At 48.3% G+C, this 18631-nt stretch overlaps 2 protein-coding genes across 6 annotated transcripts in view; one reads left to right on the top strand and one right to left on the bottom strand.

Moving 5' to 3' along the window:
• The window catches only part of C5HXorf58 (chromosome 5 CXorf58 homolog), a 125999-nt gene extending 108112 nt beyond the window's left edge, over positions 1-17887 (bottom strand). For both annotated transcript variants that reach the window (XM_029603413.1, XM_029603414.1), the window contains exons 1-3: positions 17755-17887; positions 3745-3846; positions 2518-2614 (exon numbers count right to left, since the gene is read on the bottom strand). In XM_029603413.1, the coding sequence (XP_029459273.1) occupies positions 2518-2614; positions 3745-3827 (180 nt within the window). In that variant the 5' untranslated portion in view covers positions 3828-3846; positions 17755-17887. The remainder of the gene's footprint in view (positions 1-2517; positions 2615-3744; positions 3847-17754) is intronic.
• A 33-nt stretch (positions 17888-17920) lies between these two features.
• The window catches only part of APOO (apolipoprotein O), a 137820-nt gene continuing 137109 nt past the window's right edge, over positions 17921-18631 (top strand). Inside the window, exon 1 of one of the 4 annotated variants that reach the window (XM_029603415.1) lies at positions 17921-18094. In XM_029603415.1, coding sequence (XP_029459275.1) covers positions 17936-18094 — 159 coding nt within the window. In that variant the 5' untranslated portion in view covers positions 17921-17935. Of the gene's footprint in view, positions 18095-18138; positions 18278-18631 lie in introns of those variants that run through there. The other 3 variants (XM_029603416.1, XM_029603418.1, XM_029603417.1) reach the window with 3 other exon arrangements.

Below are 18631 nucleotides of genomic sequence, written 5' to 3'. Positions count from 1 at the left end.
CAATCTTCATTTCTTGGTTGCTACTGAAATCTGGATACGTACAGGGAAGCACTCTTCAGTGGCCAAATAACTTGCTACTTATTTGGATATTTTTAAAAGATACCCAGGTAAGTAGCACCAAGAAAGTTATAAAAAAAAAAAAGGCAACAAATGGCCCAATTTCCTCTACCCCCTATCAACAAATAGTAAAGAGGCCACAGTGGCCTTACAACCCCCACCCCGCATCACCTCCTATACAGGTAAAATTCTCTTTCCCGGTTCCGTTCTCCTCCCTCCCCCCTTCCCAGATTTAAAATCCTGATAAAGAGGCCTTGCAATCCAACCCCTGGACTCTTCCGCCATCCCCCTGAACCTGTACAAGCCCCACCGAGAGCGGGTCTGAACTTAACCTCTCGGTGACATCCAGCACTGCCTCTGTCAAAGCTGTGCTGGAAGCGTAACCTACACTCGGTTTATGCTTCCAGCTTTCTAAGGCTGCTTTGGCCTCTTTACTGTTTGTTGATGGGGGGGTGGAATGAAATCAGACTACAGGGCCCTATATATGTTTATGGTTTTTTTTAACTTTCTTGGCGCTACCTACCCAGATATCTTTTAAAGATATCTGGAAAAGTAGCAAGTTATCTGGCCACACAAGGACGGATAACTGAAAAACCTAAACAGCTATATTAAAACAGGGCCATTTATGTTTTTAAGTTATCCGGCTATATGCAGCAAGTATATTCAGCTGGATGTTTATTCCACTGAATATACAGGACAAGTTATATCCTGTTAAGGTTAGCCAGATAACTTATCCACTAAATGGCCTACTGAATATTGGCCTTAATAATAAAAAAAAAATTGACATAAAAATTTCAAAGGCAGTTCTGCAGGTGAAACTGTGCTTTACCTATGGAAATGACTTGTTATAAACTTCCCCACCCGCTATATAGATAACCTGGCACACATACTTGTTGTATATGCATATGTTTATTCCGACTGAGTGGAGGCATTACTGAATGCAGATATGTTCCTGGATACAGATGTGATCCTTGGGGAGGGATTTGGACCAATGCACACACTTTTGGATTTTTAAATGTATACACGTACAGCTTTCCAAAATTTTATGTGTACAGCTTAGCAAGTGTAATTGTGTGGGGAATCATTTTCAAAGAGAAAATGCAAGGAGGGTAAGTTTGTTTTGAAAATTGGTGTAACTTATGTAACTATTTGTCAATTTTCTTATGCAGGGCCATTACAAAATAATCCCCTTAATTTTCCTGCCTACCATGGCCTCCTACTAGCCCAGTTCTTAGGATCCTAGTCCTCTGATTAAGCAGTATTCCTTAATCTGAAAGTTTTGAAGCCACTTTCTCTGTATAAGAACATAAGATGTGCCAAAAGTCCATTGAACCAAGCATCCTGCCTGCAACACTGGCCAATCCGGATTATCAGTTTGCACCTGGCTGGCGCGTGCATGTTATAAAATTTCAGGTCAGCGTGCGCAAGGGGGGGGGTATAATTTAGCAAATTCGCGCGGTGACTCATCGGGGCCTTCCCCAGTTCCCTCCCAGTCCGCTCCAATTAAGGAGCGGACTGGGAGGGAACTTCCCAACCCCTACCCTAACCTTCCTTCCCCTTCCCCTATTCTACCTTCCCCCTTCCCTATCCTAGCCCCCCTCCATTTTTTTAACTCACGTTTTGTTCCTGCAAAGGAGCAGGAGCAAGTTGCTTGCCGGCAATCCCCCGGCACAGCAGCAAATGGCCGCTGTACTGGGCGCCTCTAGCCCCGCCCCACTCCACAGACCGCCCCCTTTTAAGGCCCCGGCACTTACCCGCGTCCCTGGGTTTATGCGCTTGGCCAAGCCCGTTTGAAAATGGGCCCGGCGCGTGTAAGGCCCGGCCACGCACGTAAACCCCGGGATTTATGTGCACTGGGGTTTTATAATCCAGCCTTAAGGGCCTGATTCATCAAGGTCTTTTCCCATAAACAGAAAATGAGAAAAAAGCCTTTGTAAACTGGCCCTTAAATGAAGTAAGCAGCCACATTTCTTTAGTCATAAAGAAAAATCAGTAAGAAAGAATTCAGCTGAGTAGAGAACAAGTATTTTTACAATGGATAAGTAAAAAGGACTAAGATAAATTTGCAATGTGTCTTGCTGGGCAGCTCCCTGGCAAGGCAGGTAGGTTTGTGCCACAGAGCTGCCAGCAAACAGGCACTGCTGATTTCTGTTGTCTACCTTATTTACCTAAAATAAAAGCTATTCATTTTTGTATTCCTTGTTTAACACAATGGTGTTTTCTGGAATAAACCAAATATTTTCAAGTTGCTTTTGTGCTAATTTCGCCAGCCATGTGAGCCTATCTGCTCTCAATGGTTTCCACCAGAGCAACTGAAAACACCCAATGCCATTAAATATGTTTCCGCTCCCTATATCTTTTTGTATCATATTACAATTAAAAACAGAGAGTTACTTGATGCACTTAATTAAACCGTTCACATCTAGGGCACATGAATAAGGATAGGTCTAAAACACGTACGGCAGCTCGAGCAGCTTGCTTTAGCAGTTTGAAAAGGTTTTTATCCCTGTGAGATTTCCAGGCCTGCTGAATAATTTCAACTGCAAGTCTTCTCCTCCTAGAAGAAACAGAGATTTAAATCAGGATACCAGCAATATTCATCCAGATATTTGAAAGGGATTCTTTCTATTTATGCTGCAGGATTTCTGACCTCGAGAGAAGTGATACCAGACCAAAGGTAAATGCCAATATTATTTGTTGTTTCAATGGTCAGTCTGCTAGATTGAAGTACACGCTCCTAGCAATAGAAATTACACCATAGACAACTTACATTGATTAATAACAGAACAAATCATGAAAACCTTGGTAAAAAAAAAAAAATCCTAGGGCTAGCCAGGATATACAGTAGTCCTAACTAAACACATCAGAACAATACTAAATTATATCAAAGTTTGTTTTTTCTGGTCTTCTTTAAGCTTCCAAAGTCCAATTAAAACCTTCTCCAGCCAAGCACCCTGCCACATTGGCATAAAAGGACTGAAGCTGGCAACCAATGGGGCCGATGCAGTACAGTGCGCTCAGCTGAACGCACTGTTTAACCCGCGGTTGGAAGCGCGTCTACAACCCTTATGCTGTAAGGGGATTAGTGTGTCCAAAATGCGCATCCAACTCCCCCGGAAAACTAATAGCGGTCATCACAAGCAAATGCATGTTGATGAGGCTCTTAGCTAGTCTCCCCAGATCCCCCCAAAATGTGTGCCCGACCTGCACATTTTTACGCTCAGAAATGAATGCCTGCCCAGAGCAAGTGTTAATTTCTGAGCAGCCCAAAAAAGTTAATATTGTGGTGATATTAAGTCGGAGGAACCAAAATGTTTAAAAAAAATAAAAGTGTGCCAGTGGTCAGGTTAGGAAAAGGGAAGCTCAATTAACGAGCATCCATTTTCCTAACCCGTGGCTGTGCACAGGTTATGGAAAGGGACGCTCGTAAAAGTTAGCGTCCGTTTTCCCTAGCACCTCCTTGGCAGCACGACGCCTCATTTAAATATTCAATCTCGGGCCCAGGAGAGGTGCTGGGTGAACGTTAGAAAAGCAGGAGCCCGTTTTCCGAGCTTACTTATTTAATTGGCTCCAAAGAGCCATCATTTGCATAATTTGGGTTTGTCTTTCACTTTAATCACCCCCCACCCAGGCTGTTAAGATGGTAGATTCTGAAATATCAAAAATAGTATGTGAAGAAAGATTTACTTTTTTGGTACGACTGTCTGCACTGTTTCAGTGGAGAAGTCTGATGGAGTTTCAGCAGTTCTAGTTAAGGAAGGTGCATCCATTATGTATAAAGCTGAAGATCTGCAAATGAAAACAGTGAAACTTCAAACAAAGATTAGCCCATATGGAATATTTTGCTTTTTCCTTCTGTACTTAAAACAGGAGTTCACAACTGATCAAACATTTTAAATTATAAAGTTATTCTCCCTTACCGTCCTCAGAATGAATCTAGTGCTGTGGAGTTCTGTGGGGAGATAACGCGTGACTTTCTTTTGCACACATAGGATCTCAAGTCATAGTTTTTCAAGGGCCCATAGACATTATGCCCAGAGACATAAAACAGGAGTAGCCCTCTGGAACATCTGGCCCTGAATGTTAAAAGGTGGGCTACAACTAGCACCCCTGCTGAACTAAACTCATAGTAATATAGTAACAATGTAGTGACGGCAGAAAAAGACCAAATGGTCCATCCAGTCTGCCTAGCAAATTTCTTATGGAAGTAACTGCTGCTCCTTGCAGGTTATTCCCATGTTTCTGTTAAGGGTAGAAACTACTGCTCCATACAGGTTACCTTCAAGTCTTATGTTAAGGATAATAATATTTACAATCAAAACCAAGCAACTGTCAAACCTATAACAAAATTAATGCTAGCAAATATTTTACGGGGTGAGCAGCCTTCTTGATAATTCAGACAATGCTGTTTGAATGTGTTCTGCAGTCCTGTGCTTTTTCCCTAATCTCTGCCTTTCAGTACCCTGGACCGTAAATGTTGTGTCCCAGCGTAGTCGGTCATCTGAATCTGATTCCCTTTTTTGCCTTTTGCCCACACCATCAAAGCAGTCAGTGGAAACCAGAGTGGCCAGCACTTTATCAAAACCAGTCCATAAGGGTGCTATTTTCAGAAACCTCACAGCACGTGATTTAGCTAGCTCAATTTTATCTGGCTAAGTTTAGGAACATTTCAGCTTTTATTTATTCATTCATTTAAGGTTTTTATATACCGGCATTCGAGATCGCAGTCCCATCATGCTGGTTCACATAAAACAAGGGTGCATCGTGAAACATAAACTAGAACAGTGGTGCGGAAAATGCAGTTACATATAACAGGGTAATTAAAAACTTGGCGGGGAGGAAGAGAAAGGACAGATTATAATTCAAACATGTAAAAACGAAAGTGGAGATAATTGATTATAGTGTGGGCGGAGATAAGGAGGCGTGGATGAGATAAGGAGGCGTGGATGAGATAAATCAATTGGAGTCCGGGAATGCTTGACTTAGCTGGCTTGATTGTGACTAAACATTCTCCTAAACTGATTGAGCTGATTAAGTCCAGCACTTGGTAATAGAGCCCTGAGTGGCTACAGAAGATCTCTACCTGCCTAACTCCTTAAATCATGGGGTAGATCCTTAGAATGAAAGACATCAGATCTGCCTTGGCTTCTTCCTCCCCACTCCTTCCAGGAGCCCCCTCGTCCCTCTCCACCCACTCTGGTGCATGAACAGCTGATGGGAAACCTCCTAGTTGGTGGGAGAAAGCCCCAGCCAGAGGAGTTTCCCATCAGCTGCTCTTGGAGTGGGAGGGACAGAGAGCCATCTGGGAATGGGTGTGGGGACGGATCAATTGACGTTTGAGATCTTATCTATGTATCAAAGCAGTTAAGAACATAAGAACATGCCATACTGGGTCAGACCAAGGGTCCATCAAGCCCAGAAGAAAAGTATTCCTTACCTGCTAATTTTCGTTCCTGTAGTACCATGGATCAGTCCAGATGGTGGGTTATGTCCCCCGTCCAGCAGATGGAGTCAGAACTTCAAGGGACGTCACCAGTATAAGCCAGTGCACCCTCTGCTGGAGCTCAGTATCACGTATAGCAAAGCCCAAATGGACCAGGAAGGACTGGATCAAGTTACTTAAACATACATTAAACCCAGAAACAACTAGATATAAGAATAACCGCCAACTAGCGGCAAGACACCCAACTTGTAGGGAGCTGTGAACAGTTAAAAGAACGAAACTGAGGAGTACAGAAAATTATCGACAGTGAGCAGACCCGAGCAGAAGCAAGAAAATCCCAAAGTGGTGGGCGTCTGGACTGATCCATGGTACTACAGGAACGAAAATTAGCAGGTAAGGAATAATTTTCTTTTCCCTGTACGTACCAGGATCAGTCCAGACGGTGGGATGTACCAAAGCTTCCCTAAACCGGGTGGGCCCCTGAAAGCCCTGCTCGGAGAACCTGGCCGCCAAAATGCCCAGTGGATGACGACGCCAGGTGTAGTCGATAATGCCGGGAGAAAGCATGCAACGACTTCCATGTTGCGGCCCGGCAGATTTCCTATGAGGAGACAGAACTGGCTTCCGCCCAAGACGCAGCCTGCGAGCGAGTGGAGTGCGCTATCACTCCGCGCGGAGGGATGCGGCCTGCTCCAATGTAAGCTGAAGAGATAGCCTCCTTAAGCCATCACACAATCGTTGTCTTCGAGGCCTGGTACCCCTTCTTTGGACCCGACTAAAGAACGAAAAGGTGATCGGAGATCCTGAAGTCATTAGTCACCTCCAAGTAGTGGAGCAAAGTGCGCTTGACATCCAGGAGACGAAGTGCCCGAGGCTCGTCGGGACCGAAGGACGGAAGTTCCACTGTCTGATTCAAGTGAAAAGACGAGACCACCTTTGGAAGAAATGAAGGAACAGTGCGCAGGGAAACTCCCGAATCCGAGAACCTGAGATAAGGTTCCCTGCAGGACAAAGCTTGAAGCTCCGAGATACGACGTGCTGAACAGATGGCCACAAGGAAGATCGCCTTGAGGGTAAGATCCTTGAGGACACTGTACGTATCGGCTCAAAAGGCGCTCCGGACAAGGCACGAAGCACCAGGTTCAGATTCCAGGAGGGACAAGGATCCCGCACTGGTGGACGTATGTGCTTGACTCCTTTGAGGAAACATGCTAGATCCGGTTGAAGTAGGAGAGAACCGTTCCCTTGCACGAGGGAATTCAGGGCCGCCACCTGGACTCGAAGGGAATTATATGCGAGCCTCTTCTCCAGGCCATCCTGCAGGAACTGTAGGATTGAAGGAACCGATGCCTCAGTTGGCCGAATCCCTCGGGAAGAGCACCAGATTTCGAAGATTCTCCAAACTCGGACGTACGCGACCGAAGTGGAAGGTTTGCGGGCCCGTAGCATAGTGGAAACTACTGCCTCCGGGTAGCCTCTGCGCCGGAGACGACGCCGTTCAAAAGCCATGCCGCAAGACAGAAGAGTTCGGCCTGCTCGAAATATACCAGGCCCTGGTGTAGTAGACGAGGAAGATGACCTAGACGGAGCGGACCGTCCACTGCCAACTGCAGGAGGTCCGCAAACCAGGGCCGGCACGGCCACTCCGGGGCGACGAGAATCACAGGTCCCCGATGATTTTCTATTCTGCGGAGAATCTTTCCTACCAAGGGCCACGGGGGGAAGACGTAGAGAAGCCGGTGAGTTGGCCACGGAAGAGCTAGAGCATCCACCCCTTCCGCGCCGTGCTCTCTTCTGCGACTGAAGAAACGTGGTGCCTTGGTGTTGATGGAAGACGCCATCAGATCCAGGTGTGGTACGCCCCATCAGCGGATCAATAGGCGCATTGCCTCATCAGAAAGAGCCCATTCTCCGGGATCCAGCTGTTGCCGACTTAGGAAGTCCGCCTGAACATTGTCCACACCGGCGATGTGAGAGGCCGCGATCCGGACGAGATGTACCTCCGCCCATTCCATCAGGGGGGGTCGACTCGAGGGAGACATGCTTGCTCCTTGTGCCCCCCTGTCGGTTGATGTAGGCCACGGTGGTGGCGTTGTCCGAAAGAATTCGTACTTCCCTGTTCCATACCAGCGGGAGGAAGTGTTGGAACGCCAGACGTACCGCTCTGGTTTCCAGCCGATTGATCGGCCACTTCGCTTCTACCGGGGACCACGTCCCCTGCGTGGCGCTTCGATCGCAGACGGCGCCCCAGCCCACGAGGCTTGCATCGGTGGTAACTACCACCCAATTGGGTACTTCGATCGAGACTCCGCGCGCCAGATTCGCCGGAACCAGCCACCAATCCAGACTGGCCCTGGCGATTGGGGGGAGAGGCAGGACAACTTGATAATCCTGAGACACTGGTTTCCACCTGGAGAGAAGAGACGCCTGCAGAGGACGTAGATGGGCGAAAGCCCAGGGCACCATATCGATGGTGGACGCCATCACTCCCAGCAGCTGCAGATAATTCCAGGAAGTGGGTTCCTGTAACACAGAAAAACGACAGACATGTTTCCTCAATGATTGAGCCTTGTCCGGGCGCAAGAAAACCTTGCCCTGGAGCGTGTCGAAGCTGGCCCCCAGGAAGTCCAGGCACTGTGAGGGTACGAGGGAGCTTTTGGAGAAGTTCACCACCCAGCCCAGAGCTTGGAGTACCTGGACGACCCTGGACACCGAGGCCTGCCCGAGGTCGAAGGACTTCGCCCGAATCAGCCAATCGTCGAGATAGGGATGCACCAGGATGCCTTCCTTCCTCAAGGCCGCCGCCACGACGACCATGATCTTGGTGAAGGTACGAGGAGCGGTCACCAAGCCGAATGGGAGGGCCGTAAATTGGAAGTGCTGGCCCAGAATCTTGAAGCAGAGAAATCGACGGTGCGCTGGAAGAATGGGGATGTGCAGATAAGCTTCCGTCAAGTCCAAGGAGGCCAGAAACTCTCCCTGGTGTACCGCCGCAATCACAGAGCGAAGCGTCTCCATCCGGAACCGGCTGACACGCAGGGACTTGTTGACCTCCTTCAAGTCGAGGATGGGCCGAAAGGAACCATCCTTCTTTGGCACGACAAAGTAAATGGAATAGTGGCCCGAGCCCACCTCGCCAGAGGGGACGGCAGAAATGGCCCCTATGGTCTGAAGGCGATCCAGGGTATGTTGCACCGCTGCCCTCTTGAGATCCGAGCCGCAGGGGGAGAAGAGGAATCTGTCCCTGGGCGGGCGGACAAACTCCAAGGCGTAGCCGGTCCTTATAGTGTCCAGGACCCACTGGTCTGTGGATATACGTACCCACTCCTCGTAGAAGTCCGCCAGCCGACCCCCTATCCTGGGAGTGGAGGAGTGGGCGAAACTGGCATCATTGTGTAGACTTTGGCGGGGGGTTACCCTGCCCTGATCCGTCGCGCTGCGGCCTGCGGCCACGAAAGGACCGCATCCAGGACTGGGGTCTGGAGGAGCCTGTGCGAGACCCAGACTGTCTGTAAGACCTATAGCGCCTCTGTGCTCTGGACCTGGTCCGACCGGAAGCAAAAGATCGAGAAGGCCGATGACGATCTTCGGGGAGTCTGTGGACCGCATTCTCCCCCAGGGACTTGATAAGCTGATCCAAATCATCTCCAAAAAGAAACTTGCCCCGGAACGGCAAGGAGCCCAAGCTCAACTTGGAGGAGGCATCAGCTGCCCAATTGCGCAGCCAGAGAAGCCGTCGAGCTGCCACGACCGACACCATGGAGCGCGCCAGAACTCGGAACAGATCATAGAGCGCGTCCGCCCCGTAGGCTATTGCGGACTCCAAGCGGTCTGCCTGTGCGGCCTCTTCTGGAGGCAGAGACTGGGAAGTGAGTAGTTGCTGAACCTACCGGAGGCTGGCTCGCTGCGTCAGCGAGGTACACATGACGGCCCTCATTCCCAGGGCGGAAACTTCAAAGACTCTCTTCAGGAATACTTCCAGCTTTTGATCTTGGGTATCCCGCAGGGCTGTGCCGCCCGTGACCGGGATCGTCGTCCTCTTGGTAACCGCTGAAACAGCCGAGTCTACCTTGGGCACCTTAATGAGGTCCAGGAAATCTTCCGGTAGTGGGTACAATTTCTCCATGGCCCGCGTGACCTTCAACGAAGCCTCGGGAGCATCCCACTCCCTGGTGAGCAGCTGCAGAAAAGAATCATGGATGGGGAAAGCACGAGGTCTAGGACGAAGGGCGGCTAGAACCGGGTCCCCCTTCTTGGCCGAAGTGGCGACTGCGGGTGCAACAGGAGCCGGCGGATCCGGTGGAGGATCAAGGTCGAGTTCCAGGAGGATCTGTGGAATCAGCTCATTCAGCTCCTCCCTCTGAAAAATGCGGAGTGCCAGCGGATCATCCCCTTCGGAGGGCAGATCCGGGTGCGCCGGGTCCGATGGCTCCGGGGAGGCTCCCCCCGGTGGCGAAACCGCTGCCGTCCCCCCCTGGGAGGACCTGAAGCGAGGAAGCGGTCCCGGGGCCCCTGACACCGAACCCACCAGGTCGGGGGGCACAACGGGAGGAACCGAAGAGACCCTAGGGGTCTTGGTAGGTGGAGGGCCCGGGGGGAGCCCCCCCGGGACCCCCAACCCCTGCAAATATGCATTATGCATAAGCAGGATGAATTCCGGGGAAAAACTCGGGAAGCTGGGAGGAGGCCCCATGGGAGGGACCCCTGAGGGCTCCGAGGCGGACAACCCCCCCTCCGGGGACAGATTCGGGGAAGAAACCTCCCGAAAATCCCTCCGCTCCTGTGGTAAACCCTGTGCAGCATCGTGCTGCAAATCCAACATGGCTGCCGTTCCCGCCAACGGCGGCGAACTGGCCGGCCCGCGCTGCCCCCGCCGGGGGGAGGGGAGAAAAGAAAAAGTGGCGATCGACTGCGAGGTGTCTTCCCCCCCGGGGAGACACCTTGCACAAATCCCCTCCCTCGAAATCCGGGACCCCGGCTTGCCGCAGGCCGCGCAACGTGACGGCCGCGGCATGAAGAAAAAACCAGGGAAGCAGGCACTATGCCTCGGGGGGGGGGGGGCTGAAAAACGAAGAGCGCACCGCAGGGGGGCGCGGGACGGCCTGCACAACCCGCTCGCCGGGTCCCGCAGCGCCAGAGAAGGCCCTGCCGACAGGAAGGGGGCCGCCAAAAATGAAGCTGCTAAGCCGCGGGACCGTCAGCCCACGCGTGGAGAGGCCGGCACCACCGGCTTCCACGGGGCACTGAGACGCTGTGAGAAATCAAAACCTGTGAAAGGAGAAGAAACACCAGAAAAAAACCCCAACGACTTACCACCAGCGACGGCGGAGCAGTGAAAAGGAGAGAGGCAGACAGAAAAGGCACGCCTCCTAAAAGTTGGAGCTTTTTTTTTTTTTAAACTTTAAAACTTTAAACTTGATCCAGAGCTGAAAAGAAAAGTGACAGAGAGACCAAGGAGGAAAAGAAAACCTAGAATCCTGTCACTCTGGGGGAGCTAAGGGATCCCCCCACTCTCATCTGCTGGAGTCAGAAGATACTGAGCTCCAGCAGAGGGTGCATTGGCTTATACTGGTGTCGTCCCTCGAAGTTTGTTCTGACTCCATCTGCTGGACTGATCCTGGTACGTACAGGGAACATCCTGTCTCCAACAGTGGCCAATCCAGGCCATAAGAACCTGGCAAGTACCCAAAAACTAAGTCTATTCCATGTTACCGTTGCTAGTAATAGCAGTGGCTATTTTCTAAGTCAACTTAATTAATAGCAGGTAATGGACTTCTCCTCCAAGAACTTATCCAATTCTTTTTTAAACACAGTTATACTAACTGCACTAACCACATCCTCTGGCAACAAATTCCAGAGTTTAATTGTGCATTGAGTAAAAAAGAACTTTCTCCGATTAGTTTTAAATGTGCCACTTGCTAACTTCATGGAGTGCCCCCTAGTCTTTCTATTATCAGAAAGAGTAAATAACTGATTCACATCTACCTGTTCTAGACCTCTCATGATCTTAAAGACCTCTATCATATCCCCCCTCAGCCGTCTCTTCTCCAAGCTGAAAAGTCCTAACCTCTTTAGTCTTTCCTCATAGGGGACCTGTTCCATTCCCCTTATCATTTTGGTAGCCCTTCTCTGTACCTTCTCCATCGCAATTATATCTTTTTTGAGATGCGGCGACCAGAATTGTACACAGTATTCAAGGTGCGGTCTCACCATGGAGCAATACAGAGGCATTATGACATTTTCCGTTTTATTCACCATTCTAATAATTCCCAACATTCTGTTTGCTTTTTTGACTGCCGCAGCACACTGAACTGACGATTTTAATGTGTTATCCACTATGATCTCTTTCTTGGGTTGTAGCACCTAATATGGAACCTAACATTGTGTAACTATAGCATGGGTTATTTTTCCTTATATGCATCACCTTGCACTTATCCACATTAAATTTCATCTGCCATTTTGATGCCCAATTTTCCAGTTTCACAAGGTCTTCCTGCAATTTATCACAATCTGCTTGTGATTTAACTACTCTGAACAATTTTGTGTCATCTGCAAATTTGATTATCTCACTCGTCGTATTTCTTTCCAGATCATTTATAAATATATTGAAAAGTAAGGGTCCCAAAAAGTTCAACATCTTATTTGCATTTTGTTACTTTCAAATTTGATTATCTCACTCGTCGTATTTCTTTCCAGATCATTTATAAATATATTGAAAAGTAAGGGTCCCAAAAAGTTCAACATCTTATTTGCATTTTGTTACTTTCATTCAAAAATTCCATTGTATTTGGGTGAGTTGACTGGTCCTATATTCCAAAGCTTTTTGAGGTCATCCCAGTAGGCACCTTGGCTGTCGGCACCTGATGGCGTCATTCAAGCACCGGCAGCTGGGTGGGAGGAAGCAACCCATGCTGCAAGGCCCAATCCTTCAATTCTTCAGGAGCAGGGAAGGTGAATGAGGGGATTGCGGTAGCACCGTGGGGGTGAGCAGCTTTAAGAAAATCATGCACTGGCTACCTGTGGTGAGTGAGGGTATTGTGGGTGAGACAGTGTGAGTGGGGTGACAAGACTTCTGGGCAATACGGGGGCTGGGAGGGGGAAAAGGCCGGGGAGCAAGACTGCTGGGAAGTGGAGGTCTGGAAGAGGAGGGCCTGTTCAGCAAGGCTGCTGGGGAGTGTGGGGTCTGAGTGAGGCAAGGGGGCTGTGAAGTAAGACTTCTGCGGGGTGGGATTTCTAGATGGGAGAGGGGTCTGGAGGACAAGACTGCTGGGGAGTGGGGGATCTGGAAGGGGAGAGAAGGCTGGGGAGTAAGGCTCCTGGGGAGTGGGGTGTCAGAGAGGAGCAAAACTGCTGAGGCATTAGGGGTCTGAAAGGGGAGAGGGGGATGGGACCAAGAATGCTAGGGGATGGAGGAAAGGGGAGCAAGACTGTGTGGGAGAGAGAGAAAGAGCATGTGTGTATGTGTGTGGGAGAGAGAAATCTTGTGTATGAGAGTGAGAGAGCATACATGTGTGAATGCATGTAAGGGAGAGAGCAAGTGTGTGGGAGACAGAGAAAGCATGTGTGTGGGAGACTGACCCCACTTCCTCTCTGCCTGCTAATCCATGACAATTTTAGGGCTTCTAGAAATCAAAAGTTCTAGATATGCATAATAGGGGATTTTTTTTAATGGGTGTTATTTGATGTGTTATTTGAAATATTTTATTGATGTCTGGAAAATTTGTATGTGAGTTTTTAATTTTTGAATGCTATTCTATTCATTAGTTTCACATTATTCTTTTTATTGGTATGGTTTTACTAATTTTATTGTTTTATGAGGAATGGTAATGCTTCTGTTTTTCCATTGTTGCAGTGCATATAGAATTTGGCTCGTTGTGGTTTCCTGTTCAGTTTTTGTCTGTAGATTTCTCTTTCTATTTTATGGTATCTTTATTGTATTTTGCATGTGTGACTGAAATGAGGTATTCCAATAGTATGTAGTTTGTATGTAGGGATCTACAGCAGCTTGGTTTGTTCTGTTCTCCTAATAGAGGGTGTATTGGTGTTTTAAGTGTGGTGTAATATTTGCAGTGTTAACTTTCATAAGCAGAGCTATTGCTGTTTGAGCACTGGCAGTTTGTATGGTTTTGATTATAGAAAGTTTATTATTTTGTAATTCTGTTTTTTGGTGGCTCTCTGAGGGTCATGCTCATGCCCAAGAGGCATAACAGTAGGACTAATACCATATGAGTTCCAAGTGCCTCTTGCTTTTTTGCAAGGTTTTCTGGTTGGCCCCACAACAGTGCATGTAAATATAAGATACATATTGTAAGTGATATTTTTACCTCAGAAGACTGTGCTTTGAACGACCTTTTTCATGTAAAATATGTTATTATAAATGCATAAATTTTAATTGTGTATGATGGGGTGGAGGGCACTCTGGCACACTGGCCTTGGGCATTGCTGTACAAACATTTAACGAAGTCTCCCAACTTGTGGTGTCATGTGTTGTGTAATGGGTGAGGGTGCAGTTTTTCACTTGGCAATAGGCGTCACATTGCCTGGCTATGGCTCTGCCTAATATTATGAACCATACAATTAAGATGAAAGTGATAACTGTACCTATAGCTTTCTGAACTAATGTAATCTACTAGTACATTAAAAACCCAAACTTTTTCAATATATTCTAGTTATGGAATTATAGTCCTGTGTAGTGCTTCTCCGAAAAAGGAAATCTAGGACATATTTAAAAGAAGGCATAAAGTAGAGCTTCCCAAACTGTGGATTGGAACCCCAGATGGGGTCACGATACCTTCAGCTGGGGTCATGAGTGCCTCAAATGGCTGCACTCTTCAGGGCCTGTGAGCAGCGTGGGGCCTATGATCCAGCGCATGCTTACAGGACCTGCAGTGGCACTGCCCTTGCATGAGTTTCTGGAGTAACAGGAAGCCCTGCACAAGGAGGGATCAGGGCTGCTGTGGGGCATATGAGTTTGCACTAGCTCACGAGCCCTGTGCTGACTTCATTAGTAATCCTGCTGCCACTTGCATATCACCGTCATGCTTAGAACCAGGCAAGAAGGGAGAGAAGGGCTGATAGTGCATGGGCCCAGTGGAGATTGCTACTGCTTCTCTCGCCTCATCCCCTACCAAAGCTACCCAACAGAAAAATGTTGCCCCTGTCAGCCTGTCCTCTCTTCCCAGCAGTTGTCATTTACCTTTGCCCCAGGGCCTAAAGTAAAAAGTTGCTGCTGGTCCTGACCAGGGGAATGTTAGCCTCCTATTTGAAAGGAGGGGTAAGTTGCAGGAGAGGTTTGAGAATTAGATAAGGTGGAGAGAGATTGGCTGTGGAGGCTGAGAGGGGAGAATGACAGAAGATCGACTAGGGGCTGTAAGATAGGGTGAGGGGATCAGCTGGGGAGGAGGCCAGGCTAGAAGGTGAGAGAGATGATGGAGGATCAATTGCAGCTTATAAGAAGAGCATGGAGGTGAGAGAGGATCAGTTGGAATGTGAAAAGGACTGGAGCAGGTGAGAGAGAGGGAATGGGATAGGAAGGTGAGAGAAACTGGGGGATGTAAGAGAGGATCAACTGTAGTGGCAGAGGTTGAAAGAAGGAGTCTGTTGTAGATGGTGGAGGCTGAAAGGACCGAATGGAGAGAATAGAGATTGAGAGAGGGGATCAGCTGGAGTGTGGAGAGTGTGAGAAGGTCTGATTGTTGGAGGGGGGACTGCACCCCTGCTAATTTGTTTTAGTCGTGCTCTGGGGTCATGTGAATTTTCAAGTGCTAACATGGGATCATACTGGCTAAAGTTTGGGAAGCCTTGGAATAAAGGGAATTTCTGATTTTGAAACAGAAAGAGGTCTATATTCAAAAGCCATTTAGATCAATAACTCAAAAGTTATCCATTTAAATGACAAATGTGGCATATTCAGTCATTCATCCAGCTAAATTATAATTTAGCTGGATAAAAAAAAAGGGCGTTCAGGATAGGTACTGAGATATCTGGCTAACTTAGCCAAATATCAGGTATATCTGGTTAAGTTAGCCAGATATCTTTCCATATAATCGGCTATATTCAAAAGAAAACCAGATATATTAAAAAGAATATAGCCAGTTAAATAGTGATCCTATTAAAAAAAAAATAGATTGCAGGCCTACAGGTCCTAACCAGACTCCCTCCTCCCTTCCCCATGAGCTCTTAATAACTTATCGGATAACTCAGCTCCTCCTCGGAATGCCTATGAAATGCCCCTCACTTATCCAGCCAAATTCTAGCCAGACAAATAGTTACCCAGCTAGAATTTATCCAAAGTAACCAAATTTTAGTTATCCATCTAAATGCATATGAATATGGACCTGCATATTTTATTTATTGGTTTTATATACCGGCATTCGCGATAAAGTTCACATCATGCTGAATCATATGAGGTGACCACCCCTTGAGTATTGTGTGTAGTTCTGGCTGACTCATCAAAAAAGACATAGTGGAACTAGCAAAGGCACAGAAAAGGGCAACAAAAATGATAAAGGAAATAGAATGCTTCCCTATAACCAGAAACTATACAGGTTAGGCCTCTTCAGCTTGGAAAAGAAATGACTGAGAGGGTACATGACAATCTATAAAATTATGAATGGGGTGGAATGGCTAAATTAAGGAAGGTTATTTGCCCTTTCAAATAATACTTAAACAAAGGGACACTCCCTGAAACTAACAACCAGCGGATTCAAAACAAATTGTAGAAAGTACTTTTTCACTCAGCGCACAATCAAGCTGTGGAATCTGTTGCAGAGGATGTGATCAAGGTGAGCATAGGTGGGTTTAAAAGAAGTTTGGCCATATTACTGCAGAAAAAGTCCATAAGACGTTATTAGCCAGGTAGACTATCCCTGGGAGAAACAAGACATAGATTTACTCTGGGATCTACCGGCACTGTTCCCTCTAAGCTGTGCGTGTTACTCACGTCGGTCGCAGATGGCTGCGACCACTCCTGCTCACCTTTCTCTCTTTTGCAGTGTCTCCATTGGGGAAAGTGGCGGCCTCCGCCAGCTACCGCTGACCCTCCTGGCGTTCCCGGGACGGCGTGGGTGCTGCCAACCACCACCTTGACTCCGGGATCACATAGGCGCGTGCGCACGCACACAGGTCAGGTTAAGCACTGCTTGGCAGGAACCTCAGGGGAATCCCCCGCTAATGAGGTCTCCACTCCCGGATACCTAAGCCGACTGAACCTGACAACTGACGACTTGGCAACGAGTTCCCTCATTGCTAATTCCGCACCTCATGCTATGGACTTCCATTCCAGCTCCTACTCTGGTGAGACACCTTCTGGGTACTCGCTCCTTGGGGGCCCTTCCTTGTCTCGGGCTATCCGCTCCTCGGAGGGCCTTCTGCCTTGGGCTATCGCTCTATCTTGCATCCCAGGACTACTGCTGGAACGCACCTTGCTGTGAGTACTCTGACTCTTTGGATCTATTTCCTCTCTCTCCGGTGTACCCCACGCTGCGGGCCACTACTGCATTCATCTGCATAGGACCCTCCTATGTGCACCTTATCCTGGGGACCTCCACCATACCATCATCTGTGGGAATCCTCTGGCGTACCCCGTGCTGTGGGCCACTACCATTCCTGATCTACGTGAGGAACCCTGTTGGTGTACCCTGCGCTGCAGACCACTACCAAGGCATCTCCATGAGAGGACCTTATTGGTGTACTCCGTTCTGCGGACCATTACAGAATTACTACAAGGAGTAGTGGGGTATACCCTCCTCTGGGCTTGCTTTTGCACTACCCGCTCCTCGGGCAGTGTCTCTCTCTCTCTAATAAAGACTATTCCACAGCTGTGTCTGAAGCCTGCCAAGACCTGGCCTCCCCACGGTGAGACTCACAGGGCTCCTCCCTGTGGGTGGTACCATCGCTCCCGTCCGCCCAGGGGCCCACAAACATACAAAACCCGAACAGTGCGTATGTGCGTATGCACACAAGTTGTGAACCCTGAACACAGAGCGAAACATAATGTGCCCAAGAAAACACAATATTATTTGGGTTATTCTGGTTCGTAGCGCACAAATTTGAACTCAGCTTATGAAAAGTTGCACAAAAGAAAATATTTGCACATAGCCTTTCAAAAATGAGAAGGAACATTGTCTACTGGGCACTTGTGACCCAAACAAATCGCTATCAGATTTGCTATAGGCTGGAAGACCCTAGCATGACTTTCTTATGTTCTTACGCTTTGCACCGCTGCGCTACACCGACCCTGTGAATTTGCTTACCCGTAAGATCGCCGGGACCACGTTTACGAGTTGTCTTGTTGCCTAGTAACCAGCGGGCGATGGATTCCTTTCAGCATGAAAGGGGGCGGCTCTGCCATCCACCCCCGCCGTGACGAAACAGATAGGAAGCAGCGAATCGGACGACGGGACTCGTGTTTTCCAGGCCTACACTTAAGCAAAGATGGCTACCCACGCGTTCTTTTTTGATGTGCAGAGCATCGGAGTCCGCTCCGGACACTTTCCGCCACTCGCCTTGCGGCCAGACGCGTGGACTCTTACTCTTACCAACTATGGACATTTTAAGATTCTGCTAAATATAACTAAGTTTTCGTCACCGATAGTAAGGCGCACTAGCTCGCTCTCAGCCAATCAATGCGGACATTCAGGGTAAAGGGGCGGGTCGGAACGCAAAGGTCAGGCGGGAATTTGTAACCGCTCTAAGCGGGATGAACATTGTCTCCTTGGCTTTGCCGTAGATTCCCAGCGTAGCTGCATAGTCGTGCCTGGGGCTGTCATGTTGAAGGTGAGAGAGGGAAACGGGGCAAAAACTTTTCTCCGTGGGCTTTGGATGTAGGAAAAGGTTCAGGCTTGTGTTCTGGCGCTGTTGTTTGGTGTATTGAGACTCTTGGGATGCTTCTGGGTTAAATGGTTCTTCCCAGTCCTTGCTGATTTTAGCCAAGAGGCGTATTTTTTGGTCTTGTCTGTGTGTCTTGACTATATTGTAAGTTCTACAGAGCAGAGACTGTCTCGTATAAGTTTCTGTACAGTGCTGCGTACATCTGGTGGCGCTGTAGACATTAGTATTAATGGTAGTAGTAGAAGCAGCATAGAGAGAAGGGCAGCGGAGATAAAAGTCACGCCTCTCTCCCTCCCCTTC

This window comes from Rhinatrema bivittatum, chromosome 5 (assembly GCF_901001135.1).
Source record: "Rhinatrema bivittatum chromosome 5, aRhiBiv1.1, whole genome shotgun sequence".
Taxonomy (NCBI): domain Eukaryota; kingdom Metazoa; phylum Chordata; class Amphibia; order Gymnophiona; family Rhinatrematidae; genus Rhinatrema; species Rhinatrema bivittatum.
This window is presented reverse-complemented; position numbering and strand designations above follow the sequence as displayed.